The sequence below is a fragment of the Lipophrys pholis genome, assembly GCF_963383615.2.
Source record: "Lipophrys pholis genome assembly, chromosome: 18".
Classification (NCBI taxonomy): Eukaryota; Metazoa; Chordata; class Actinopteri; order Blenniiformes; family Blenniidae; genus Lipophrys; species Lipophrys pholis.
The window spans coordinates 23,388,308-23,414,040 of NC_137646.1; the positions used below are offsets into that span (position 1 = coordinate 23,388,308).

The 25,733-nt window shown below is 41.4% G+C and overlaps 3 protein-coding genes across 8 annotated transcripts; 2 read left to right on the top strand and 1 right to left on the bottom strand.

The window, feature by feature from the left end:
* Positions 1–105: 105 nt before the first annotated feature.
* Positions 106–10,403, top strand: LOC308123521 (vang-like protein 2). The gene is made up of 8 exons (XM_080486047.1): positions 106–417; positions 4,191–4,426; positions 4,981–5,104; positions 5,179–5,786; positions 6,697–6,833; positions 7,717–7,852; positions 7,936–8,185; positions 8,875–10,403. Exons 2-8 carry the CDS (start codon positions 4,356–4,358, stop codon positions 9,130–9,132), a joined length of 1,584 nt encoding a protein of 527 aa, XP_080342173.1. The 5' UTR covers positions 106–417; positions 4,191–4,355; the 3' UTR covers positions 9,133–10,403.
* A 130-nt stretch (positions 10,404–10,533) lies between these two features.
* LOC308123657 (uncharacterized protein) lies at positions 10,534–17,887 on the top strand. 2 transcript variants are annotated; one of them, XM_080486249.1, is made up of 7 exons: positions 10,534–10,853; positions 12,699–12,896; positions 12,973–13,083; positions 13,204–13,464; positions 14,036–14,185; positions 15,137–15,175; positions 15,259–17,887. In XM_080486249.1, exons 1-7 carry the CDS (start codon positions 10,808–10,810, stop codon positions 15,276–15,278), a joined length of 825 nt encoding a protein of 274 aa, XP_080342375.1. In that variant the 5' UTR covers positions 10,534–10,807; the 3' UTR covers positions 15,279–17,887. The 2 variants fall into 2 exon arrangements, with proteins under 2 accessions (XP_080342375.1, XP_080342376.1); XM_080486250.1 differs by lacking the exon at positions 10,534–10,853 and adding an exon at positions 11,919–12,095.
* A 527-nt stretch (positions 17,888–18,414) lies between these two features.
* On the bottom strand, positions 18,415–25,733 carry LOC308123910 (SLAM family member 5-like). Of its 5 annotated transcripts, none has more exons than XM_080486641.1 (7): positions 25,593–25,733; positions 22,549–22,845; positions 21,906–22,181; positions 19,405–19,503; positions 19,259–19,320; positions 19,098–19,169; positions 18,415–18,762 (listed from the first exon to the last, which is right to left on the bottom strand). In XM_080486641.1, the coding sequence occupies exons 1-7, from the start codon at positions 25,672–25,674 to the stop codon at positions 18,685–18,687; spliced, it is 966 nt and encodes a 321-aa protein (XP_080342767.1). In that variant the 5' UTR covers positions 25,675–25,733; the 3' UTR covers positions 18,415–18,684. The 5 variants fall into 5 exon arrangements, with proteins under 5 accessions (XP_080342767.1, XP_080342770.1, XP_080342768.1 ...); XM_080486644.1 differs by having other exon boundaries at positions 18,420–18,762; positions 19,259–19,317; positions 21,915–22,181; XM_080486642.1 differs by having other exon boundaries at positions 18,420–18,762; positions 19,259–19,317.

Below are 25,733 nucleotides of genomic sequence, written 5' to 3' on the forward strand. Positions count from 1 at the left end.
TCTATTGAAGGAATGGATCCCGGAAGTGGTGATTGTGTCCAGCTTGCCATTGGAGCCCCCCCCTCCCAACGCCACACACACACACACGCAGACCACAGACCCCCCGCAGCGCAGCGCAGCGGCTCCGCGGCCGCCGGGATGAGAGCAGCACAGACGTGTTGTTGCCTGTTGTGCGTCTTTCCTGCGTCCGTCTTTGTTTCACCTCAAACAACACAAAAGTGCGTCCTGCTGCTGCTGCCCGGAGGAGGAAGAAGAGGAGGAGGAGGAGGAGGAGAAGCAAACAGCGCGCAGGCGGACGAAGAGCGGAGAGAAAGTGAATCGGTCGGAGCGCGTTTGGAGCCACTTTTGTTTGGAGACTCGGCTGCTGCTTCTTTCTTTGTGCTGCGGAGCTGCAGCTTCTCCCACCGGGACTGAAAGGTAGGCGCTCCCCGTGGCTGGAGTGTGTCGGGTAAACATGCAGAGCAGTTTTTTTGGGGTAAATGTAGTTTTAATGTTTGTTTATGCAGAGGAAAAAAACAAATAACAGATCAACAATCACATTGGTAATGAGCTGGAAGCTCATCAATAATATTGGATTTCTTGAACTCATCAATCAACCATCCACACTTGTGGTGAATTGTTTTATTAATCCACCGTGCGCTTTTACGCACGCCGCGCTGAAAGAAATCCAACCGTCCACGGCTCGTCCGGTGGGTTTCTCCGGTGGCTGCTGGCATGTGGGGCTGAGTTTGCGGTGTGTGGCCACCGGCCGGCTCTCTTCTTCATCCTGGGTGTGTTCTACTTGTGTTTCCATCGCTGCGTCCTGACGCATTTCATTCGCTCAACTTTTCTTTTCTTCTTTTCATGTGCTTTGACTTTTAACTCTTTGCAATGTTATGGCGTCGACGCTTATAAGACCCCCCCCCCTTCTTTCCCCCCTTCTGAGTCCTTCCCCTCCTCTCTCCTCCGGGGTAAATGTTGAGGCAGCAGCCACACCTCGTTGGCCCACTGCCACCCTGAGGCCTGGAGGCCCCTGGGAGCCACACAGCTGAAGGCTGGCCACTGAGAACATTTGACTTGAACAAGTGTTTAACCCCCCCAAAATTAAAATTAACATTATCATTGTATTATACATTGCCCATTCAGGCTATATTGTATTATATTTTGCACATGCAGGGAACAGTATATTATGTATTGCACATTTCAGGGTATATTTTTTTTATATATTGTGCATTTCTGGGTATATTGTATTATACACATTTCTATTTTAAAATCATATTTCTCTGTTTTTCTTGCTTATTTTCTCATTTTTATTCTATCTTGAGAGAGATATTTTGTCTCTATTTTCAATTTTTTCCACCTCAACTAGACTTTCCTCCGTGTTAAGTATTTATTTGTCATGAAAGTAGAACAGTCTTGTTTAAATATCTATAAATACAGATTTCACACCTATCACTCTATCTCACGATATTCAAAGTAATACATTGCTTTCTCCTTAAACTAAGATATGAGCACCAAAAGCCAAATTATGTAGGAACCCATGACAGGTTCCAGTGTTGTTGTCCCCACCATCCTGCTCCCGGTTTGCGTGTGGAAAGTCTCACGTGCACGATGGAAATGAGCAGAGACTGCAAAAGTAAATCAATTTGTTGTGAAATGATTGCAGTGGGAGAGGCTCGTCAGTGCAATCGATCCCATCGACGGTCTCAAACAACACATTGTGTGTGTGTGTGTGTGTGAGAGAGAGGAAAAAATGCTTTTGTTTAACTTTTACAATTGTTGCGTGATAAAACCGGTTTAAATCTACGGGAGAGTGACATTTTGATAAGGATTTACAGGAAACTGCACAATAGAAGCGACATCTGCTGGTTGCTTGGTTCATTGCTTTCACAGTTGTGTGTGCGTGTGTGTGCGCGTGTGTTTTCAAACCTTATTATTTTCCATTTCCTCTCCTCTTCTGCTTTTCCAACTGAGCCTGCATCGGCATATCTCTCATTAGGCAGCAGTGACAGCTGTCCTGCAAGATGCTCGGCCTCCACTGTGAGCAGTTTGGGGTTCGTCAAGGAAACACAGAACAGCAATACGAAACGTCCCAAGAAGTCTAAATTCTAAATTAAATCCCCCGAGAGTAAAACGGGTAAGACACAACTTCGTCTGCCGGTTGTTTCTTGTCTTGACACATTTAAGCTGTGCGACACACTCCAGTTAGTGCTTGTGAGCCAGAATGTGCCTGGATGAACTGATTCACTCTGCTCAGGCTGCTGCAGAGAGCTAAAGATAATTCTTTACCTCCCTCGGGTTAATGGGGTCGTTGCGGTTTCACTTTTTTAAGACTATGGTGAGGGCTCTTCCTGTCATAGTGTTTTGGCAGCTCACGCTTTACATTCATCATTAAACACGTGTGCTTCATGGTGCACAGCACTGATACATATGCTTAGCATTACAGTAGATTTGGCTCATTTTCAGCTTTTATTTGAGCGGTAATGACATGATTTGATTCCACATATTATAATCACTGCATCATCGCTTCCTTTATAGCACTTTGCATTGAATCTACATTATTCTGTGACCATATATAGTTTTTTTTTGTTTGCTTGCATACTGGTTTTACTGTATTTTAATTTGGATGCAGCATAAACTGCACTGAAGAAACATTCTTTTTCTTTCCATCTGAATTTCTTCATAGCTGTGCAATTACAATAAGGAGATATATGACTTAGATTAGACCAGATTAGCCTTTATTAATCCCACATGGGGTAATCTGGTCATCACAGCAGCTCCACATTGCAGAATTGGTTAAAGATATTTAGGATAGTTTCACACAAGAGAATAGAACATGTATTTATTAATAGATAATTATATTAATATAGTAATATTTACAGTATTCATTACTTGTAATGCATCTTTGATAAGTTGCTCTGAGGTGCTGAAAGTGACTTATTGCTTATAAACGTGGAACTTTTTGTAACGCTGCTACTGCGCATTCTGCAGTAAATAGTTGCTCTGCACATGATCATAACCAGAACCCCAGAAAACAGGAGCTTGGTGCAATAGTAACAGAGCTGCTCTTCACTGGAGATAGCAGCTTTGGACGATGCTAAACGTGGAAAAAGACCCAGAATCAAACCACTAAACTTCCTGCCGGTAAACAGCTGCACTTACAAATCTTTCTAAGTGGATCTTTGAGTGAATCACATGCGAACCATCAGGGAAATCTGACGGGCGTCCGGCGGAGACGCCTGCAGGTCAGTCAGGCCACAAATAGGGAGCGTGAGGAGATCGGTTATTAGATCAAGAGCCGGCTTGTTTGGAAAAGTACCGAGATAGAGAGAGAGAAAAACGCAGGCGAAGTAAAAATACACACAAAAACACTCTTATTTTCTCTGCTCCGTCCTCTGAGGTGTGTTGGGAGGAGGAGACGGCGTGCAGAGTTGATGTTCTGGTCCCATTGGCGACCCCCCCTACCCCCCAACCCCCCTTTTCTCACTCCGAGACGCGTCCATTCATCCCCTATTGTAGCGGCTAAGCTCCGTTGCCCTTGGAGACCCCCGGGGGCTGTTGGGGAATGTGACGTCCGGACGAGTGTGTGCGTCGCACAATTTGGGCCGTAACGAAATACTTCATAAAAACTGCGACTTGCCAGATGAAATCAAGCTTGTTTTTTTTCTTTTATAGATGTAAAAAGTAAATTTCTATTATTATTTTTTTACATCCAAAATTGACACCTGACAGTCTTCTGGATTTGCTCGACTCGGTCGTGTATAAAAGTGGAGCATTTTTGCTCTGGTGTTTGCCCTGCGCGTCCCACACTCTGGAGACCTGGAGCCTGGAATAGAAGGTGGCGTAATTGCCCTTTATTGGCCAAGAAAGTACTCTGGGGTCGGGGGGGAATCACTTGCTCATAAAAACTGTCCTCAAAGCGGAAGAGTGAGCCCAGCAATGTGCTGTGCGACGGAGAGCATGCACACTTTCACACACCTCCGAGTGCCAACGTCCTAACAATGCCGGCTCTCTTCTTGTTGCTCGGTATGCGTCCCTCCGAGACCGTTTCACTTGTGTCTCACATGACAAATTATCCCTTCTCCTCTCACTCCTCCCCTCCCCTCTGTTGACTCTCCTCATTCCTCCTCTCCCCCTCCTCTCCCTCCTTTCGCCACTCGGCGTCTTCCCCCTTCCCTTGCTCTCTTGACGTTTCCCTCTTCTCCTCCCAGGCCTCCAAGATAGAGTCCCTCAGGAGTAAAGTGGACCTGCTGCGCCTCCCACTGACCCTCTCCTCCATCGGCAACTGCAAGAGTCAGCTGGGCGTGGTCTGGGAGAAAGGAGGCGGCTCGGGGACGGGAGTGGCCCGGAAGCTCCGCCCACCGCCGGCCTCGGACATGGACAACGAGTCGACGTACTCGGGCTACTCGTACAAGTCGTCCCACTCCCGCAGCTCCCGTAAACACAGGTAGGGGATGACTCATCAATCTGTCCTCCGTATCGCTTTAATACAGCTACGGTGGTTTTCTTTCACCTTATTGGCCTTTATTACATTATTGGTCGTGTGCAGCACTTTGGCTCGCAGAGATAGCGATTGTGAAAGCAGGTGGAAATGGTTAAAACCTCATGAGGTTATAGTATTCCTCAGATTCTATATAAAACTCATATAGAAATAAAATGCTGATACAAGCTAAAGTGGCTATGTTGGCTCTCGGACTTCATAGTCGTTTTTGTTTGTTTGTTCTCTGATAAGCTTCTTATGTCATGAATATCATCGGGGTTTTCTTACTTTCTGTGTACTTTTCGTGCTTCAGTTCAATGAAGATGAAAATCACTGTAATGACATGAGGTTCCGAATTAAATTTAACTCGTGTCACATTATTTTCCGATTCATGTAGAGATTAAATCCATCCGATGGGAGTTGTACTTTTTCTTGCCACTGATTGTCGGCAAACCAAAGCTCGTTTGTCCCGTGTCTGTAAACGCGGCACGGCTGGTTTTAACTTTCTGCTGCTTCTCCAGAGAGCGGCGGGACCGGCATCGCTCAAAGAGTCGTGACATCGGCATCCGAGGAGAGAAGTCGGTGGTCATCCAGGCTCCGGGGGAGCCGCTGCTGGACAACGAGTCCACGAGAGGAGACGAGAGGGTGGGACGACGTTCTCTCGAGACTCTAACCAGAGTGGGACCTGGACGTTTAACTCTGACTCTTCCTTTCTTCAGGATGACAACTGGGGCGAGACGACCACCGTGGTGACCGGCACGTCGGTGGACAGCATCTCCAACGAGGACCTGACGGGCATCGCAAAGGACCTGGAGGACTCTTCGCCACTGGAGTGTCGACGTTACGTCGGGCCGGCTTTAGGCGCCGTTCTGGCGCTCTTCTCGCTGGTCACTCCTCTGGCCTTCCTGGCCCTCCCGCAGCTGCTGTGGAGGGACTCTCTGGACCCTTGCGGCACGCCTTGCGAGGGGCTTTACATCTCCCTGGCCTTCAAGCTCCTCATCCTCCTCATCTCCACATGGGCGCTGTTCCTCCGCCCGCCCAGAGCCGCCCTCCCGCGCTTCTTCGTCTTTCGCTGTCTGCTGCTGGCGCTGGTCTTCCTGTTTGTGGCGTCTTACTGGCTCTTCTACGGCGTCCGGGTGCTGGAGCCCCGAGAGACGGACTACAGGGGGATTGTGGGATACGCCGCGTCTCTGGTCGACGCGCTGCTGTTCATCCAGTATCTGGCCCTGGTGCTGCTGGAGGTGCGACACCTGCAGCCGGCTTTCTGCCTGAAGGTGGTGAGGACCACCGACGGAGTCAGTCGCTTTTACAACGTGGGACATCTCAGGTTGGTGTGTGTACGTGTGATGAACGTGTCAAAATTTTCACAAAAAAATCTAACGATTACTCCAGAAAATGACTGCGATCTCAACATAAAGTACATTTTAATGAAAGCTTCTGGTGCAAAATGCAGTGAAATGTCTAAAACACTTCTATAGCTGTTTTTACAAACTGACAGGATGGCTTTGAGTTAGATAGCGACACCTCAGCTTGAGTCTCAAGTACTCCTTCCAGACTACATCGTTGGTAGGAGAGTACTCAAAATTTCATTTTAATTGTTGCATCAAAAATGCGTCTAAAGATGACAAAGTGATATTTTTGAGGTGTGTGTGTGTCTGTTTGCTTTGTGTGATGCTGTTGCAGGAGGAGTCATCTTTAGGTCAGGACAAATGATTATTTCTCGACCACTCTCTAAATACATGCATACTTTATATTTCATTGGTTTTATTTGTGTTCCTACAGTATAATATGGAAGCTCACACTCTAGTCGAGATGCACACCTTAAGCTTTTCACAGGCATCGTCCGGTTTTACGACGTCAACTCAATTCATTCTAGTATTGCTGGTTTAAAAAAAAAAAAACTCTTGGTAAGATGTTGCAGATTTGATCGGCTTGTCTGCAATGAAAGACTGTTAATATGGAGGTTTGTAATTGTGCCTAAATGGTTTTATTGAGACAGCAATGGAAAGTAGAAGAAAATGCTCCATTCCGTCAAGGAACGAATAGGGGACAACCCTGACCTTTTGAATGTACTACGCAGCACCTCGGTATATGCGGAAAGTTAACAGCTCTCGATACATGAAACAGTCACGTGGACTTCCTGTTGCTTCACCTCTTCCTCCCACAGCTGCAAAGACGAGGGATGAGGAGCGTTGATAGCAGAGGAGTGTCAACCGCTCTTTCTTTTTCTCGCGCAGCATTCAGAGAGCAGCCGTGTGGATTCTGGACCAGTACTACAGCGACTTCCCCGTCTATAACCCCGCACTGCTCAACCTGCCCAAATCCATCCTCACCAAGAAGCTGTCAGCCTTCAAAGTGTACAGCCTGGGGGAAGGTACTAGACGCCGTGGAGGGGCTGTAAACTTTGATATGTGTCCAATAAGTTTATGTCACGAGGATAGTTCGGGGTTTGTTTTTTTGCAAATAATGGCCAATAAAGTCATGCTTTTGGCTTTCAGTTCATTTTGAATGTGGCTACTAATGACGATTATGTGCAGGTGAATATATGCATATATAAATAAAGTTTGCGAGGGTATTATGTTATTGTATTCATGATTGATTGTTGGGGGGAGGCAGTTAAAAGAAAATGACAAATATATTGTGAAAAAAGAAGATTAACACATCTCTTTCACGCAGTCCTGTCCTGTATTATTCTGTTATAGCGTGCAGCGATGACATTTTCAATGTTTGTTTTTTTATGCTACTTCAATAAGATGACAACCATTTAGCTTATTGGCATAAAAAACTGCCAAATAGTTGTTACGAGAGATGTTTTAATACACTGTTGGCAAGTTATTACATTATTAAAAACTTTAGGACTCAAATTAGGAACAAACTATCAACAAATGATTTATGACTCATCCTGGAAGAGACACATATTAATATATATATATATATATATATATGTGTGCTTAATTGTATGGAGAACTAAATGTACCAAATTGAATAAATAAATACACCATTAAATAATTAATGAAATTCAAATTGGAATTAGATATATGGATGTGTCATTAAATGTCTCTCGGTACATTTTATGTATGTATTTAATTATCTATTTCATGGTCCGGCGTTGCACTGGTTCGTGGAGTTATTTTACCTGTCAAATTTGCCACATACTTAATATACTTAATATTTTATGTTATGTATATTAGATTATCCTTGGTTGCTTTACATACCCATTAAATGGATCAGCCATGCTAAACGTGAATGTTTCACAGAGAATGGCACCAACAACTCCACCGGACAGTCCAGAGCCATGATTGCAGCGGCCGCTCGGAGGAGAGACAACTCCCACAACGAGTTCTACTACGAGGAGGCCGAGGTGGAGCGGAGGGTCCGCAAACGCAGGGCCAGGTACCAGCACATTCATGCACATTGCAGATTACGACTGTACATCAACACCTAGATCACAGTCCAGATGTATCCGGCTTTCGCAGGCTGGTGGTGGCGGTGGAGGAAGCCTTCACGCACATCAAGCGCCATCAGGATGAAGAGAACGGCGGCGCCTCCTCCCCCAAACACCCCCGCGAGGTGATGGACCCCCGCGAGGCGGCCCAGGCCATCTTCGCCCCGATGGCTCGGGCCATGCAGAAGTACCTGCGCGCCACCAGGCAGCAGTCCTACCACACCATGGAGAGCATCATCAACCACCTGCAGTTCTGCGTCACGCACAACATGACCCCCAAGGTGAGGGGGCCGGTTCTGTCAGTCGCTCATTACCTTCGCCAACCAAAGTCGTGTTATGTTTTCGTCTGCTTGTATTTATTTATTGGTTTGTATGTATGTATGTATGGAGTTTGCATCTTCTCCCTGTGTGTGCATGGATGTTCTCGCAGTCGAAAATCAATGTCATGAGGATTTGAGGTTCACTTGAGCCACGTTTTGAACCAGAGGTTCCCAGAACCTTTAGTTCTAGGTACTTCTCTTCAAGTATCTGAAAAAGTTTCCTGTGGTCTGAGGCCGGTACAAAAACAAATGGACGATGGAGAAGTCGCCGTCCGTTTGAGGAACTGCAAACAGGAGTTTCCTCCTGTGCTGTTTAGTACAACATTATAGTGTTGTGTAAACAGGTTAATGGAGACAACACTTGACAGTAAAGTAGATGTTGTCGCAAAGCGGCTCCAAAACATCAGATATGCTCGACTTGTTGAATTTTTTCAGAAATATGTTGGATGAAGTCCGATACAGGAAGTGGTTTACCCACTCGGACGCTTCGGTTCTGCAGACTAAACCCACAGAGCTTTGGACTAATTTGAAAACCTCTTAAGAAGTGAAAAGAACCGGATTTCGACTCTGTGTCCAAAACATCCAAGTCTGATTGTGTTTGTGTCACCGTTCAGGAGTTGATTCTGGCGTTTTGTCATTTTATTTTGAAGGCGTTCCTTGAGCGTTACCTGGGCCCGGGCCCGACCCTCCAGTACCTGGACAACAGCCGGGGCCGGCAGTGGACTCTGGTGAGCGAGGAGCCGGTGACCGCCTCCTTGCGGCAGGGTCAAGTCTTCAGTCTGCGACGGCTGGATTTCTCCCTGGTCGTCACGGTTCTGCCTCTTCCCTTCCTGCGTCTGGGCGAAGAGTTCATCGACCCCAAGAGTCACAAGTTTGTCATGAAGCTCCAGTCTGAGACGTCGGTGTAGAGGAGGAGGAAGACGGAGAGTCAAACAAACTGTCTTTTTTTATATACCGTTTGGTTTAAAATAGTTTGTTTTGGTTATTTTTCTTTTTATTATTAGCTGATGCGTGGGGTGGCCAAATTTGCTTATCTGGGACAACAAAAGCATTTTATTTTGTTGTCATCAGTCGCGTCTAAACTGCTGACGATGAGTCAATATCATGCGTTACTTCACTTCTGATTTTGGGAAACGCTGATCTTCAGTGACGTTTCTGCTCAAACTCCCCATCAGTCATCTAGTTAAAAATCACATTTATTCTTGAGTGGAGGTAAATGGGAGGACATTTTGTTTCCTCTTTTAGCTTCTGGCTCAGCTGCCGATTTGCCCTTTAAAGGAAGTAAAGCCTCTCTGGCCTTTTTTTGTAACTGCATTTTCGAAGAAAAACACAAACGGCTGCTTCCTTCCAACACTGGACTGAACAAAACTTGAGACCTGCTGTTTGTACTGTTTATGACACTCTGATTGCAAACACCACAGCGAAAACTCAATGCGAGTGCTGTACACTGTAGGATGACGCAATGTGCATTGTTTTGATATTTCACAGTATATATGTACTGTATGCTTGTGACTGAACGAGAGTGGACCACCGACTGAGAAACTGCTTCAGATAATTGTAAAGGTTGAGTTTGGTAAAACTCTTTATTCTTCGGTGCTTTAAGGTTAACCTAGAAAATCCTCTGATATTTGTCCCAAATAGACTAAAATGTGCACTAAATGTATCAACACTAACATTTAACTAATGTTAAAATTTTAGTTGATTGGAGTTATAATTGTTCTGGATTGTGGCGTCCATCTGATTTGAGTCGTGTTGCACCTTTTTCTTTTCTTTCTTTTTTTTTTTCTACGATTTTAAGATTTTATTTGACCACACAGCAAACGATCCACTCTACTGCTGATGCTGCTGATGTGTTAAAGGGTTAAGATTCTCTTGAATTTGCTCTGCGACTCGCTGAAAGAGGTTTCAGCCTCGTAGGATAAGATAAAACATGCTTTTAAGGAGTCACAAATTCAAGTCTTTTCAAAATATATCTACGATTAACCCCAAATGACTCTGTGGTCGGACGTTTTTTTTAAGATTGTAGTCTCCACACCCCCCACTTGTTTTGTTTACTGAAACTAAGCTCCCTAACACTTGTTTGAATGTTTGAAGGACACTGTTACACTGCTGTTTTAAATGTACATTAATTCAAATGTTTTGAGGTTGTTGTTTTTTTAATGATAATAAAAAAAAAGATCTTTGTAAAAAAAAAGAAGAAATGAGTCTGGTCACAGGGCGTCACAAGCTGTGAGGACAGATGGAAGTCGGAAAATGTGATAAAGCTTGTGATGTGACCACATTTCCGTTAGTTCTGACATCCCACATTTCTCAACCCACGATTCTGTAAGGTTTAACTCGTACTGTCAATTTGTCTTCATCACATTGAGAATATAATCAACTACAAAATATTGATAAAGTAATTATTAGTTTGATCCCACGCATTTCTTTTTATTTGTGATGTCTTTTCAAGAACAAAGAGAAATTGTGCTCTGAAAGGCGCGTGTGTGTGGGGGTGGGGGGAGTGGTTGGGTGGAAGGGTCTCTATTACGCGATTGAAAAAGGAAGTTTTCCTCACTTCTGCTCTTGAACTTCTCGGTAGCAATGAAACTTGCTGTTTCACTCTTTGGCTTATTTTTCTACACCCAAGGTATGTTTTTCTCTTTAACTTTTCCCCCCAAGTTAACGTACAGACGAATTCCTAACGGGTTGAAGTAGAAATTGTCTTAGATGGATTTGAGCTAATACTATTTTTTTTTACAAAATCTAAAGAGTATTGAATGTATCTACTAAGAGAAAAGTCTGTTGAAATGTCTGCTCCCTTTGGTTTGAGTTCAGTCGTCAGTAATTCGAGCACGTTGGGTGTTTTCGACAGATACCAAAAACTACAGGAAGTGCTTCTGACTGCCATTTCATGGGGCTTTTCCACCGGAAAGAACCAGGTTCTAGTTCGGAGCCAGGGCCAGCCTTAGCACCAGTTCTTTGTCTTTCCACCGCCAAAGCCCCGACCAAACGGGCTAAACTGGTGCCATGCTGGCCCCACGTTGCTGGGCCAGAGAGGAGCCAGAGTGGGCCCCGACGCGTTATCAGCCGGGGGTGGATTTATCGCTGGAGTTATCGCTCCCTACAAGGCGGAAGCGAGGCTGTACCGGCTTTCTGAAAGCTTCAGCGAACACGGAGCCCCAGAGTGGTTATAGAGAAAAAATTTTAAAAATTGCATGGGAACGCTTTTAACGGCGCGTCATGTGAAAGAGAATATTAATCTGTGTGTTTACGAAGGTTGCCATTGGAAACAGTTTCAGAGCAGCGTTCTATCATTCCACACCTCCATTCCTTCATGTTGAAACATTTGATTCAGACACATCCAGATATAAAGTGAAAGGACCAGTCCTACAGTCCCTTGGTCCCTGGGCGCTGTCAGCGTCAAATTGTTGAACTCAGTGACGCAGTGACTTAGCTCTCACTTGGCTCCGTTAACAGTGGAAAAAGAACCGGTTCTTTGGTGGTGCTCATTTAAGAACTGGTTCTGGCACCGGCCCTGAACTTGAACCTGGTTCTTTTTGGTGGGAAAGCCCTACATGAGGGCCCCCGATCCGAGGCGTATAGGTGATTTCCATACGCTTACAAAAGAGATCAAAAGGCATTGTTTTTAACCATTGTCTTGAATTTATACGATGACATGTAACGCCGTTTACATGCTTGAAACGACACAAACACATCAACATAACAATAGGTACATGTGTACTATACATGTATAGTACACATGTATTTGAAGTGTATATTAGGTTTGATTTACTCATTATTCATGATTGATCCTGAGCTGACCGGCTCACTGCGACTCTCTCTGACCTGCCGTCACTCATGAATGGATGTAATGTACAAGAAATGGAGGGTACGTGAAAGTGAGACATGCAGACATTGCTGGCGCTCGTTACCCTTCAGCACACTTTGCAGCAAGGCCCAACTTTCCACCCGTCATTGAACGGTTGAGTAACAGCTCTCCCTGTATAGAGGCGTCATTTCCACGAGAGAGCACCGGGGGAATTTACAAAAGGCAATCGAAAAAGGTTGAATAGCTTTCAGAATAGCTTTCTTTTTCAGGTGAAGATAGAAATGTAAAGTTTCCTCTTTGTTGCAGAATTTTTCAGAAGAATTTACCGTGACAACAGATACTTTGATCCTGAGAGTCATGAGGAAATCTCATGCATATTGTCTTTCTGTTGATGACAAGTTCATTCATATTGCCCCATTGTCGGTATGTACTTTGTGACTGGAGGCAGAACAAACAGATTAAGATGTATTATTATTATTTAAGCGTTAATTGGATTATTAGGGGATCACAAGACTCATCTTGGATGTCTGAACTATGAATGGTTTAGACTCAAAATTATTAAATTGGTTCATGGTATAAATAAAGACCATTTCTTCAGGGAGTTTCCTCCTCTATCTCTCAGAATGCGACTTCGATTAATGCTCATGGAATCTATTCCTACAGTGGTTGACTCACAACTCGTTGGCTACGTTGGGAAAAGCATCACTTTTCCTTCAGGGGCCGACCCATCATGGATTCTGAAGAAAATAGAGTGGGCGATATACTCCAACAACACCTGGATCGCCACCCACCGCGGGGTCACGACGAAAACCGACCGCTTCCACCGCTACGGGAGCAGATTGAGACTCAATACGTTGACAGGTAACAGATTGACTCCGGGATCTGTCGGCGACAAGTTTTGTTTCCTTCTGACCTTTTGTTTTTCAAACGTCTCCAGGTGACCTGACGATTCACGAGCTGAGTTTGAACGATGCCATGGAGTACAGCGTGGACCTCACCAACGATCGCGGTGAAAACCGTGTCAGGAAGATTAAACTGGAGGTGAAATGTAGGTGTCAAAAGCACATTTCAACTTATTACATTTCTTCACTTTTTGCCCTAAATCTTTCTGGATCAGTTCCAAAATCATGCTTTGATTCAAGTGTTCTTATTTTTCTTGTCCATACAGACCCCCTGGAGAAACCCAACATAACGCAATACCAGTGGTTCACGGGCCAGAGCTGCGTCATCGTGCTGAGGTGTCAGTCGTCGGTTCAGGACGCTGAGCTCTTCTGGAACACGACGTCTCTCAGCGGGGAAACCGGAACCGTTAAAAGACCTGATGGGTTGTTTCTGTTCATCTATACCGCTCAGATGTCTAACGAGTTCATCTGCACCTCCAGGAGGGAAAAGGATGACGCCTCGAGTGTCTTTCAAGCAATTTGTGATGGTTTGTGGGAAACAATCAAGACTTTATTTTACTGGATCCACACGTATAAGTACAACATATATCCTTTCAAATATAAAGAGACAGTTCCCTCAGTTTGAATGAAGTTCCCCAAAAATTATCGTTCATCGTATTTTGCTCTGTTTAATATTTAAATGTCAAAAAATACATGTGAAGAACAACAAGGCATGGGGAAGCAAAAGTTAAGATGTTGCCTAAAAGTTGCCACAGTTCTGTGTTATCTGAAATCCTGCAACTGTTGGCTGTTTTACCAACGTGTCTCCCGCCTGTTGTACCACTCTCTGCCACATGATGGTGTATTGAGCCACTCTAGTCCTTGGACCAACATTATAACATGAAACTGGAGTCTGAGTAAAGGAAAGGAAAGGAAATCAGACCCAATATTTGTTGTTGAGGTCATTTGAATTTTTACGGGAGTTAAAGGGTCATAAATCATTTGGCCAAAACATTCAATTGTGCACGGTACAGAGTAAAATATACTAAACAGAGTGAAAGGAACTCAAACAAAACAAGCTAAAATGGAAAATAAAAGTTCTTCTGTGTGCCTTTTCAGGTAAAAGCGCTGCGACCACAGTGACGCCGAAGAATTCTCCTGCACCACCGATAAAACCCCCTTGCCCTAGGGAGAGACTGGGATTATACTTCTTCGGTGGATTCATCCTTGGAGTTTTCTTCATGGCACTTTTATTCAAATTTTTCAAAGGTGAGGAGAAAACAATGATGTCCTAAACTTTTTATCGTACATTGCTGTTTTTTTTTTCATCATTCTCTTGACAATTAAAAAAAGACACATCAATATTGTAAAAAAAGAACATATTGTGTGCAGATTATCAGTATCATGTAGGGTACAGGAAGAGACTTTTCTCCCCCAATTTAGACCTTTTTCTTTTTAAACTATGAAGTGGTGAAATACAATGTTTTACACTTTCAAAAAGATTAAATATCTCAATAGTATTTATTTTTATAGTTGTTCTTTTTGAATTATTATTATTATTATTATTATTATTATTATTATTATTATTATTATTATCATTATTATTATTATTATTATTATGTTGATGAATATTTCTATAATGCACTTCAGAAAATGTGAAAAACGTATTAGATATTTTTCCTTTAAATACTTTTATTTCCAAATTATTTATTTATTTATTTATTTATTTATTTATTTATCCCTTGTGTGAGCATAAATATAAAATACATAAGGTTGCTCTTAAATACATTGTTTAAATCAATAGAATTGTTCATGAATCTTAAAGAAGAAGAAAAAGTTATTGTAAGTTTTTTAGTGTTTTGGATGCATCATGGAGGAAAACAAAAAAATCCACCAACCAAGGACCGACTGGAGGTAAAATAAAGGTGAAAGCAAATAAATGAATATAATGACGTAAAACATGGTTAATAAGATGAAACCAATGTTAGAATTATTTAACCTAAAATTTAACTTTGAATAAATAAATGATTTGAAAATAGAACTGTAGAAGAATTCTTACTAAATGCAGCTGTCGTGTTTAAAGTTTTAAAACAGAGTTTCACTCGCTGCCTTGCAAAGCTTCTCCCCTGCAGTGACAAATAAATTTATCTTGATTGGAACAAAAGAGGAGCTCGTGTCAAACACAACATGTTGATTCTTCTATGTTCCGATGTGTTTCAGTCACAGGACAGCTTCAGTCTCCGGGGAAATGTCTGAAAGGTAATTCCCTCGGCCATCTTTTTCACACTGATCTCTGCCGTCTCTGCTGCACGGACTTAGTACTGGAGTTCTTTGTTTCCCAGGAACACGGTGCTCCTCCTAGACCTGAATGGTGGAAAAGCCAACGTAGCCCGGGGGATTGGGGAGTCCTGGTCCTGCCCGTTTCGGTTATCTCCTGCAGAGCTTCATCCTGACACATGCCTTGAACTCAGGTGTGTTTTAGCAGGGAAACATTGAAAAAAGAACAGGACTGTGGCCCTCGAGGAGCAGGGGAGCTCACCACCCGTCAAAAACCCAGGAAAAGTACAGGCAGCAATCAAAAACAATTAATTAATCACTTTGACTTCAGAAGAAGCGAATGGCCACTCCGACAAAACATCTAAAACAAAGACTACGGCCCATTTTTATGGTGCAGTAATTGGTGTATTTGAATTTTGAGTATTTATATGAGATAGGTAAGCACGCCCCCTGCTGGTACATGGTGTTAAGTAGTAACAGTGTGAGTAGAACCCAGGTTCCAATAGTGGCTGTAGGAGCCAAATGTGATATTATAGGATTGTGTGTAAGTGTTTTGACCTGTGTGGGTGTGTCACTGACGTCATGCACTTATAGACTGGGGCAATGAATTAGGAAACAGGTGTTGACCCCGGAAGGGCAAACAGGTTTTTGACCGCTCTGGCGGAGTTGATCAGAATATGCTCGTGTTTTGTGCTCTGGTGACTGGAACTATGAAGTAATATAATTTGCACTGAAATAAAGACATTTTTGTATCTTACTGGATCGTTGGACTCAGTTGATGGACACGAAGCAAAAGGCAAACAATAGCCGCCTAGCGCGTCAGACCCACCTACCGAGGCAACAGCTCACCAGCCCAGTATTAGGCTGGCTGGTATAGTGGCTGCATTGGAAACTTGAATACAAACAGCAGCCGATCAATCAATAAGGGTCTTTCTTAGCTCCTGCTTATTTAACAAATCTCTGGAAAGTGTAATGGCGCCGAGTCAGCCAGATTGAGTGAATTTGTTGTGATATTTAGTTTAAAAGTCGCTTTAAGTCAAGACATCCCACTCAAAGGTGTTCGTATGCTTGTATGAGATGTCAAAGGTTTCCCCGAAAGCTCCAGGTTCTGCAAACTTTATGAGCCATTTTCATGAATTTCCACCAAATAGAATTTGTCTGGAGCCACAAAACCCGCTGATTATCTCAAATTAAGAAGATGAAAAAAAAACCCGAACAAATCGTTTAACAGTTTGTTTATGCGTTACCTTCTTTTTTGCTTCTATAGGTACATTTTGCGATTTTTCTTCTTTTTTTTCATAAATTTTTGCAGCTTTAGCCATTTTATGCATCTTTACTGTTTTAGTTTTTAGCTGCTTGTTTCCTAATGGTGGAGTTTGACCTATACTAGGCATTTCCATTTCACTGTTTTTAGTGATTTTACCATTTTAGCTGTTTTTCCTCTATAATTTCTTTGAGTACTTTCACCTATTTTAGCTGTGTTTCTGTTTTTTAGCTGTAATTCCGACTGTTTTTATCGTGGAAGTTAGATATCTTTTTTTAAATCGGTGTGGCATGCACTTAAAATAAATATGGAGCAGAAGCATATTTTCATAAGTCTTTCTGGAAGTTTCATTGAACCACTACAGAGGAGCTGAAGAGCCACATGTGGCTGCAGGCTGCAGACCCCCTTGACCTGGCTCCTCCGATCATGCAGTACCACGTTATACCACATGGTGGTACAAAGAGGTGAAACGGTGAACTGAGGCAACTGTTGAGTCGATTAGCAACAATTAATTCAATGCGATCATTCCAGAGAAGAAAGAAGTGGAGACTTTGTTGACTCATTACTGCCACCTCGTGGACAATAAATGAACATAAACCATAAATTTAACCTTCGAAAGAGTAAAGACAGACTCACAAAAACATCCTGGATGACACTGTTTTTTAAATCATGTTTGTTAATACAAATACTCTACCTCATGCACACTGTCATAAATATCTGGGAGGCAGTACAAGTTTTGTTCTACTTTATGTATTTAACGACTTCACTGTGTACTGAATGTTCAACAACACAAACTGCTCATTAAAATCTCTCATTGTGTTTATATAAGTGTGTCACAGATGAACAATCCAGTCTATTGTCTTACATTATAAGCATGTGCTTGTTTCATATTCCATCTTTTTGTTGTATAAAAGATTTGCATTATCACACCGTCTCAATGTAAATTGTATTTCATGGATTGTGGTGCAGAAACGCATGAGCGGATTGCTGAAATGAAATCTATGTAGCACCTTATAAAAGCTCCTTAAATCAGCGAGATGTACAGTAATGGCTCTGTAATACTTGAATGTCAGCAGTTATATGTGCTTATATAATGTATTGTAAATATGCGCGTGTACGTATTGTAATCATCTCTGAAGAAAATGGGAAAAACGGGATATTAGTCATCGTGATGAGCCTGTGGTTAGTTTTATTTTACTTTGTGGATTTATATTTCTTGCAAAGGTTCTCACATAGTCAACTTAAGTAGAAGTACAGACACCACTGTTGGACAGATGGAAGTAAAGATGCAGATATCTTACAGGAGGAAGTATTCATATTGGATTTCTTTAAAGCTTTGTATATTTATATACCCTATTTAATTAGTGAAACAGATTTTTTTTAAAAACTGCTTGGATTTGTTTTGTGGAAATAAATCTTGTACTGCCACGAATATTGTTCTGCTTCCATGTTTCATTCTTCAGTGGAGGAAGATCTGAGCCTCCCTGGACGATCCTCTTCCTCCTCTTCCTCCTCTTCCTCAGCCCTGAAGGACAAGCTGTGGCTGGTTATTAGGGTCCGAGCACTGACTATTATTATTATTATTATTATTATTATTATTAATAAATTGCACAATTAAAATGTTAGTTAATAACAATAATAAATAAACAAATAAAACACATTTTGACATAAAAACAACGCAAGGAAAATATTTGTTACAAATTCTTGTTAAAAATATTAAATAATAAATATACTATTTAAGATAGATAGATAGATAGATAGATACCGAAACTTTGCATCTCAGAAAAACTACTCAAAACAACAACAACAACAACAACAGCTACGACTGCATATTGTCCTTGTGCTGCTCTGACATTTGAATTTCCCCTCTGATGGAAATCTTAACCGAAATCTACAGTTGAATGAGTACTCTTCAGTCCATACAGGTTTTATAGGAAAAACGATTACTTTAAAAAATAGTTTGCAGCATTTGAAATAGTTTTCTTTATTAGCTGACATACAAAGACCTTAGACACACAAATATTAAAAACAGATGATCTGTATTTACAGAATTTACAGCATTTCTACAATATAATTAACAGATAGGGTATATTTAAAAAAATATATATTACTGAATATTATTGAAGACAAATTAAAACACGAGTTGTACATTGGTCAACACATTAAAGTGTTGCTTCAAACAGAACTTCTTATATTACATTTACAGGTAAAATACTATTTTCTCTCGCTAAGAAACTTCCTGGTAGTGCGACATCACATCTGGTCCCACACGATGAAGCTGGATCTGATCATACACAGTACGAACCTTTTAGATTAAAAAAAAACAAACAATATTACAATTGTTATACAGACATACAAATAACTATGGCTCACGTAAACATGAACAGTACTGAAGGTTGCTCAGTAATTAAAATTATGGCGTAGATGAAATGTGAGTGACTCAATACACCATCTAGTGGATCAAACTTGCACTGCAAGACTAAACAGGCTCATACAAGATGTAAATCTCGCCAACTTTGGTGGAAGTACTGATTCTGATCATTCTGCTACTAACTTCAAGTCATGTTAATTCTACATTAAACCAAAATATTGCATGTTCGACCTTTAATTATCTTATATTTACATAGAACATTTTCTTACCGCCGCTGTGACTGGAGTGGTGACGTCCACCGTATCAATAGTTTCATACACAGAACACGGCTTCATGGTTTTCTGGGAGTTTATGTACCAGAGAGGGACAAAATAAGTAAGTGCAGAGTGAACTGTTCTTTGCCCGCAGAATCATCCATGATTATACTTACGTGTCCAGGTGCAACATCAGAGACGTGAGCGTACACCGTCTGGTCATATATGTTATTACCTGCTAACACACAAAGATCCCACAATCAAACGTGATGCAGTTGTTCATGTTATGGTTAAAACATGCCCACGGTGAAGAGATTCTCACCAGCCTGTCTTCTTTTGAAGCAATAAACTGCCACGGCGGTCACAATGACAACCAGAGTCAGCAAAAGGCCTCCCCCCGCCAGGAACAGGACAAACTGACCTGAACCAGCATTAGGACATCATTGTGTTAATGAAAGCCGACAAAGTTTAACAAGAAAAAAATCTATCACTCTTCAAATAATCGTAATTTTTTCAGTGAAAAAAAGAAAAAACAAATAATTCATGATATTTTTTGTATTCCTCATTTTTGAAAAATATCTATTTGTCATGTAAATGAAAACGTTATTTTAATTGTGTGTTTTAGTGTGTGTGAGTCGCTCCTTGTTTTTCCAAGTTGAACTATTTGAATATATTTTGAAGTAAGAAATGATAAAGAAGACGTTAATGTGAGAGTTTAAAGAAGACTTCATGTTCTCATTTCAGATCAGCTGCAGTCGAACCTGCGGGACTGAACAGTTGACGAGCACAAAGAAATATAACTTTAATTTTCTTTACGGAGCAGAACTATTGAAAAGGTGGACTGTTGTTGTAATTCTCACATCTGTCCACCAGAGGGCGAGGGAACAGAACGAGCTGTCCATTGACCAAATTAGTAACTACTATCACCGTCTAAACCTAAAAAGAAATAGATTACGATCAAACTTCCTGGATTAAACCGACAGTTTGATGTTGATGTTTGATTTATGTGGTCCAACAACGAATTTGGATGAGTTTTCAATCGTTTGTCAAAGATGATTCACTCAAATCTCCACTGCTTACTGTACTGATGACTGCCCTCTGTCATTGATTAGTGGACGGTCGCCCTCTGGTGGCCACAAATGGAAACTTCAAATAAGCGAGAAAGGTAGGATCAGCATAACACTTCTTGTTATTTCCTTCAAAGTAATACTCCTCAAATGACGACGCAAATGCGTGAATTTTAGGTCCGTTTCCAGTTAAATAAATCAGCGTTTGGGTCGTTGCCGTAAATAAATTGGAGTAATTTAGAAGAGAAATGACGTAGAATAAATTATGATGAAGCAACAAGCTTCTTCCAGTTGTTGCCTTCACAATTTGATGTATATACGTGTCATTGTTTATAGCTTTAAAAGAGTTAACAGGAAGGGATTTTCTGATGTGATGATGGACCAACAAGCTACATCTGGTTGTCTCCTTCAAGTCACAAAACGACTTAGCTTAATTTTGAGTAACTTTTTCTCTTGGATAAATGAGCTTCGGTTCTGTCAGTAAATTTGAAGACAAGTGATTGAAGACTGTTTGGTTCACACCAGTCTCACACTTTATGTCCCTTTTTCCTACGTCTCAATATATTTAATTGTAAAACTTTTGTGAATTTCGTGTTCTTTTATTATTATTTTTTTGTAATCCATTGTGAATTGCTTTGTGTTTGAATGGTTCTCTATAAATAAATTTGCCTTGACTTGCCGATAGAAACACACAAAAATAGTTTTCACGACAGTTAAGACGGGCAAATTGAAGCGGCAGGCAAATACATTTACTCTGAAGGCATTAACAGGAAGTGCTGTCATCATGTATGTTTTTCTACTTTTACACTTATGCTGTAGTTACCAGATGGGGCCACCAGAGGGCAAACGGAGCCGCAGCGGGTGACTAAACACCGCCTGGTGGTCAGAGGTGGTCATTACTGCAGCTGGTTAGAACATTACGGGACGTACAGAAATAGACAGGCTCAGTTTTCACATCCTGTCTGTGGAGATTCACTGATTTCAAGAAAATGTCCTTTCGTGTTGCAATCAGGAAGCAGGATGGTCATAAAATGTGATTATGTATATTTAGTTTTTCCTCTAAATGACGCGTTAGCATGTAGCATTAAGCTAAAGTCTGTTTTTGTGTTGTGAGCCCATCGTTCCGTTTTCACAACCAGAACCGAGTCAATAGAAAGAGAGAAAGTGTTTGGATATCTGTTTCCTGTGTGTTGCGTTTACACACATTGTTAAATAGTTAGTTTTATTGATCAGTTGCCGAGTTATCTCCCAGGACCGTCCTGTGGAGATCTGGGTGTAGTAATTTAGATTGACCAGCAGGTGTCAGCAGAGGCAGTTCATCAGTTCTCATGTAAAGCAGGAGCGCAAGACAGAAATGTCCTGTTACGTTACAGTGGAAAGTCTATTTCATTTGACTGCAAATTAATTTGATGATTTATTTTTAATTAGTTCATTGTTTAGTTTTTATTTGTTCCCGGTATGTCAGAACCACGGTGATATATTTAGAAATAAATACAGAAATAGATCAATCATTTAACGTAAATCTATACCCATTGTACACACCCCTATCTTGACATATACACGCGCGTACGTATGTAAGGTGGGGAACTAACATTACTTTTCTAATTTCTTATTACTTTGGAGAACGAAGGAAAAGGCCAGATGGAATCATGTAATCAAAAAGTACTTTGATTTAGTCGACCTTCTCATTTGTTGGATTATAATTTAACTTGGATCATTACGAATTAAATTTCCATCCCTCCATGCCTGCACATACCAGATTCACCTGTGAAAGTACCGTTGTTGCACTTTTGGATCACGGATGAGGATTTCATGTGGAAATAATTTGAGACGGTGCAGATGAACGTGACCTCTCCATCCTGAGGTCGAATGACGTGATCCATCTTGGAGCCATTATGTGTTCGACTCCCCACAGTCCAGTTGTAGGAGACGTCACTAACCGATGTACTGCACGTCAAGGAAACTGTGCAGGATTGATTCGACGCATCATGACTGACACTGATTAAGACGACAGGCTCGTTGGTTATGGGCTCTAATGTGGGAACAGGGAGAGAAAAGAGGGACAGGTTTTCTTTAACATCTCTGCTATAAGCAAGCTGAGATCTGCAAGTATACTGTGCACAATGACCCTCCTTTTCCCACAGGAGACAATCAGTAAATGTCACTTGGAAATGGATGCAAAGCATTTATTTAAACTATTGTATGTAAATCACCATAATATATATATATATATTTCAAATCATAAATCCCTTTACACAGATAAAACAGCAGAGCAATGTGTCAGACACAACAATCGCTCAACATTGATGGCAATGATGAACAACCTCATGTTGATTTCCCTAACCCTACATGTAAACCAGTGAATCATTAAAAACACAAAAGATGAACACATTTCTTACCATGAACACGCAGCTTGATCAAGACTGTTGGCCTTTGGTCGTTGTTCATCTCTGAGACAAAACTGTAATTGCCTGAGTCCTGAAGAGTCAGATTTGTTACTATTAAATCATAGTTCTGGGGGTTCAGATCTATTCTGCCCTTGAACTGTTGGTTTTCTTCGTTTATTGCAACTCTGTTGTCTCGTTCATATTTCCACTCTGCATGTGTGACACCTTCAGTTGGTAAATTTGATTTAAACTCCACAGTTTCTCCAACTTTTTTATGTATGACATTGTTTTCACCGGAGGCCTCCACACCTGAAAAACAGAAGAACTCACATTGGCTTTTCTTTTAAATATCAAACAGTTTATGTACCGAGAGAAACAAGAGCCACACAACAGCCTTCTACACTGCTTTAGTACTTAATCCCAGCCAACTGCAGGCGAAGGCAGACAGTTCATCACAGAAAAAAACACAGTGACACACACTCGTGATCACACTAACAGGCAGTTCACAATCACCTTGAAGGAACCCGAAACATGCAAACTGCACAGAAGTAGTTATTGCAGTTTGAATGCCGACATTCAGATGGCAGCAGGTAGCTCTTTGAAATATAACCTTTCACTTTTATTTTGACGGTTAACTCACACTTGAATGTACCTCTTACATCACTTTTAATTGTCTCCCTCAAAAAAGGATTTGTTTTTATTGCTGTGTTGCTGCAGCATTGCCAGGCGAATGGGCTCTGTGTTATGTTGCATTTCCCTTTTTAAACTTTTAACATTTCTCTTCTTCAAAATTCAAATTTGCTATAGCCTCCCACTATGTTTAATAACTTCCTCCAGCAGCATGTCGAGCCCCACGGTATCACTTCTTTCTTTTTTTCTTGCTTTGCACAAAAATAACAAAATAGGCAGCTACAAAACAGTCGAGCTCGACCTGACACCATGGACACATAAATAGTAGTCGCAACGATAATGGAGTGGTTAACGAGTCAGCTGAGGAGCAAAGATTGAGATGACAGCAGCTCTTTTAATGTGCAACAAGAGTAACCAAGAACAATCCCACAGAAAGTTCAGTAGTAGTGACTTGTGTAGTATAGTGTGCTAAATATGCATGTCACTTTGTAACGTGCTATTTTCAGGATTATTTTCAGCTTGTGGGCTGTGAAAATTGCACACAGAAACGGTTTTCTCACCGTAAAGCGGGAACGTCCAATATTTTCTTTACAAATGCCAAAATAACTGATGTGATTTTAAACTTAGAGCTTTTTCTTTTTCCAAATTGAATTGAAAACTGAGTGGAAATTAGGCGTGCAGTGAAGAGAAACACACACAAACATTTAAAGTGAGCTCCAATGCATGTATGAGTTTACTTTTAGGCATCTCTGTGTATGTCATGAGTTTCCGATAAAAGGGAGATTATGAAGTGTTCACTGCTAAAAATAGACATGATACTGTCTCTATATACAGACTGCATGCTGTAATGTGAGCCATGCCTTCAGTTTTTTTCTCTTATTAAATGTCCATAAATTATCAAATAAACAATTCAAATAACCTTTCTCAATCTCGTTAATTTAAAGTTACATATATATTTCAGCCGAGAGCTTAAGTTTTGTTATTTTTTAAGGAAATCATAGTAGTTTCTTGCGAGTGCCTAGTGCCTCCGAGCCACCAGGGGGCTCTACAGCTGCATGTGCAGTCTCATCTCAGGAGAATAAGAGTCACCTGTAGCTTTCTCGTGTGTTAATTGTGTCCCTTAAAAGATAAATGTAGGATGTAAATAAATAAAAAAAACGGCAACGATGAGCTGTGACTGTTGCTTTTGTGACATTATTAAGTAATATTCGTTGGACAGCACGGTCGCAGAGTGAGTGACGCGAAGGTCCGGCGACAGGTATGACTGACGGAACGATTCCGTTCTTCCCTGCTAATAATTCTTTCTTCCACTCATTAAATCTTCTTTTCCTTCAAGGGTCATAGAAACTTCTCGATCCTCACGCCGCGTCTCCTCCTTGTCCAGTTGGTGAGTTAACGCCTCACTCTCATTAATCTTCTAATTAAACTAACTCCCAACAGTTTAAATTGTTAATCGCAACACGTTTTTGTTCCCACATTTCAACCTGTGTATTTTATGTTGGTTTGTTTGATGCCAAATAAAAACCACAAAAAAAAAAAAAAAAAACCTCCCTGACTGACTCAGGAGTATGTGTTAAAGGTAACACTAGTTCAGTCAGTTCCTCTCATCACTTTCGGTCAGGGCTGCTGCTGTACCCAGGAAATGCCCCCCCCACCCCCACACACACACACACACACACACACACACACACACACACACACACACACACACACACACACACACACACACACACACACACACACACACACACACACACACACACACACACACACACGTCTGCCTGACTCACTAGTATTTTCCAAAGCTCAGCACTCATGCAGCTCTCTTTTCACTGTCATGAGAAGAAAACACCCACACGTTGTGTCTGTGGACTATTAATAAAATATGTACAGACTCTCATTTAGTTACTAAAATGAAATGGAATGTTCTCACCCACTTTGCTCTTGTTTAACACACTGTATGAATGTAAACATTACAAAGAAGTAGGCTATTTTTTTTTTTTTTTTTTTAAGGCATGATCATATAGCGAGAAGTATGGTGGAATAAAACAGGAAGGATTGGGAGGGAGCTTGTTGAATACAAAGTATAATTGTAAATGTAGACAATGAGTTATACAACATAGAATATTCATATAATGAACCTAAATGTAGATTTTTCTTATTTTTTTTTTCCCATTTTAAAATGTCTAACATCAATTTTTTAAATGGGGTTATGTAAAGCCATGACATTGCTTTGTCATTATGAAAAGTGTGAAAGCCACATGTGCTATTTTGATACATTCAACTGTTTTGTTTGTAATCGTTCTCACACACAGACGCAAGCACACACATGCATCCTGCCTACGAGCAAGATAAGTTGTATGGCAAAACATTACAGTAACGCACTTCATAAATTCACAGATCGAGGAGAAAAACCATGCACCTACCATGATGGAAGCAGAGCGCCAGAATCCCCAAAACGCCGAAGCCGTAGAAGCATCTCAGACTACGAAGTCGACCAGCAGCCATCGCTGATCACAGAAGGAACAAGGTCTGTTTCCTCTTCTCTGTCAAACAGGCCGAGTTCT

Excerpts from the sequence above, each read along its gene's own strand:
- LOC308123910 (XM_080486641.1), bottom strand. The coding sequence starts at position 25,674 with ATGGCTGCTGGTCGACTTCGTAGTCTGAGATGCTTCTACGGCTTCGGC. Across the intron at positions 22,846-25,592 it reads GGCGCTCTGCTTCCATCATG|GTGTGGAGGCCTCCGGTGAA; the intron begins GTAGGTGCATGG and ends TCTGTTTTTCAG. Across the intron at positions 19,170-19,258 it reads CTGATGTTGCACCTGGACAC|AAAACCATGAAGCCGTGTTC; the intron begins GTAAGTATAATC and ends ATAAACTCCCAG.
- LOC308123521 (XM_080486047.1), top strand. The coding sequence starts at position 4,356 with ATGGACAACGAGTCGACGTACTCGGGCTACTCGTACAAGTCGTCCCAC. Across the intron at positions 5,787-6,696 it reads TACAACGTGGGACATCTCAG|CATTCAGAGAGCAGCCGTGT; the intron begins GTTGGTGTGTGT and ends TTTCTCGCGCAG. Across the intron at positions 8,186-8,874 it reads CGCACAACATGACCCCCAAG|GCGTTCCTTGAGCGTTACCT; the intron begins GTGAGGGGGCCG and ends TTTATTTTGAAG.
- LOC308123657 (XM_080486249.1), top strand. The coding sequence starts at position 10,808 with ATGAAACTTGCTGTTTCACTCTTTGGCTTATTTTTCTACACCCAAG. Across the intron at positions 13,465-14,035 it reads CTTTCAAGCAATTTGTGATG|GTAAAAGCGCTGCGACCACA; the intron begins GTTTGTGGGAAA and ends GTGCCTTTTCAG. Across the intron at positions 14,186-15,136 it reads TTTATTCAAATTTTTCAAAG|TCACAGGACAGCTTCAGTCT; the intron begins GTGAGGAGAAAA and ends GATGTGTTTCAG.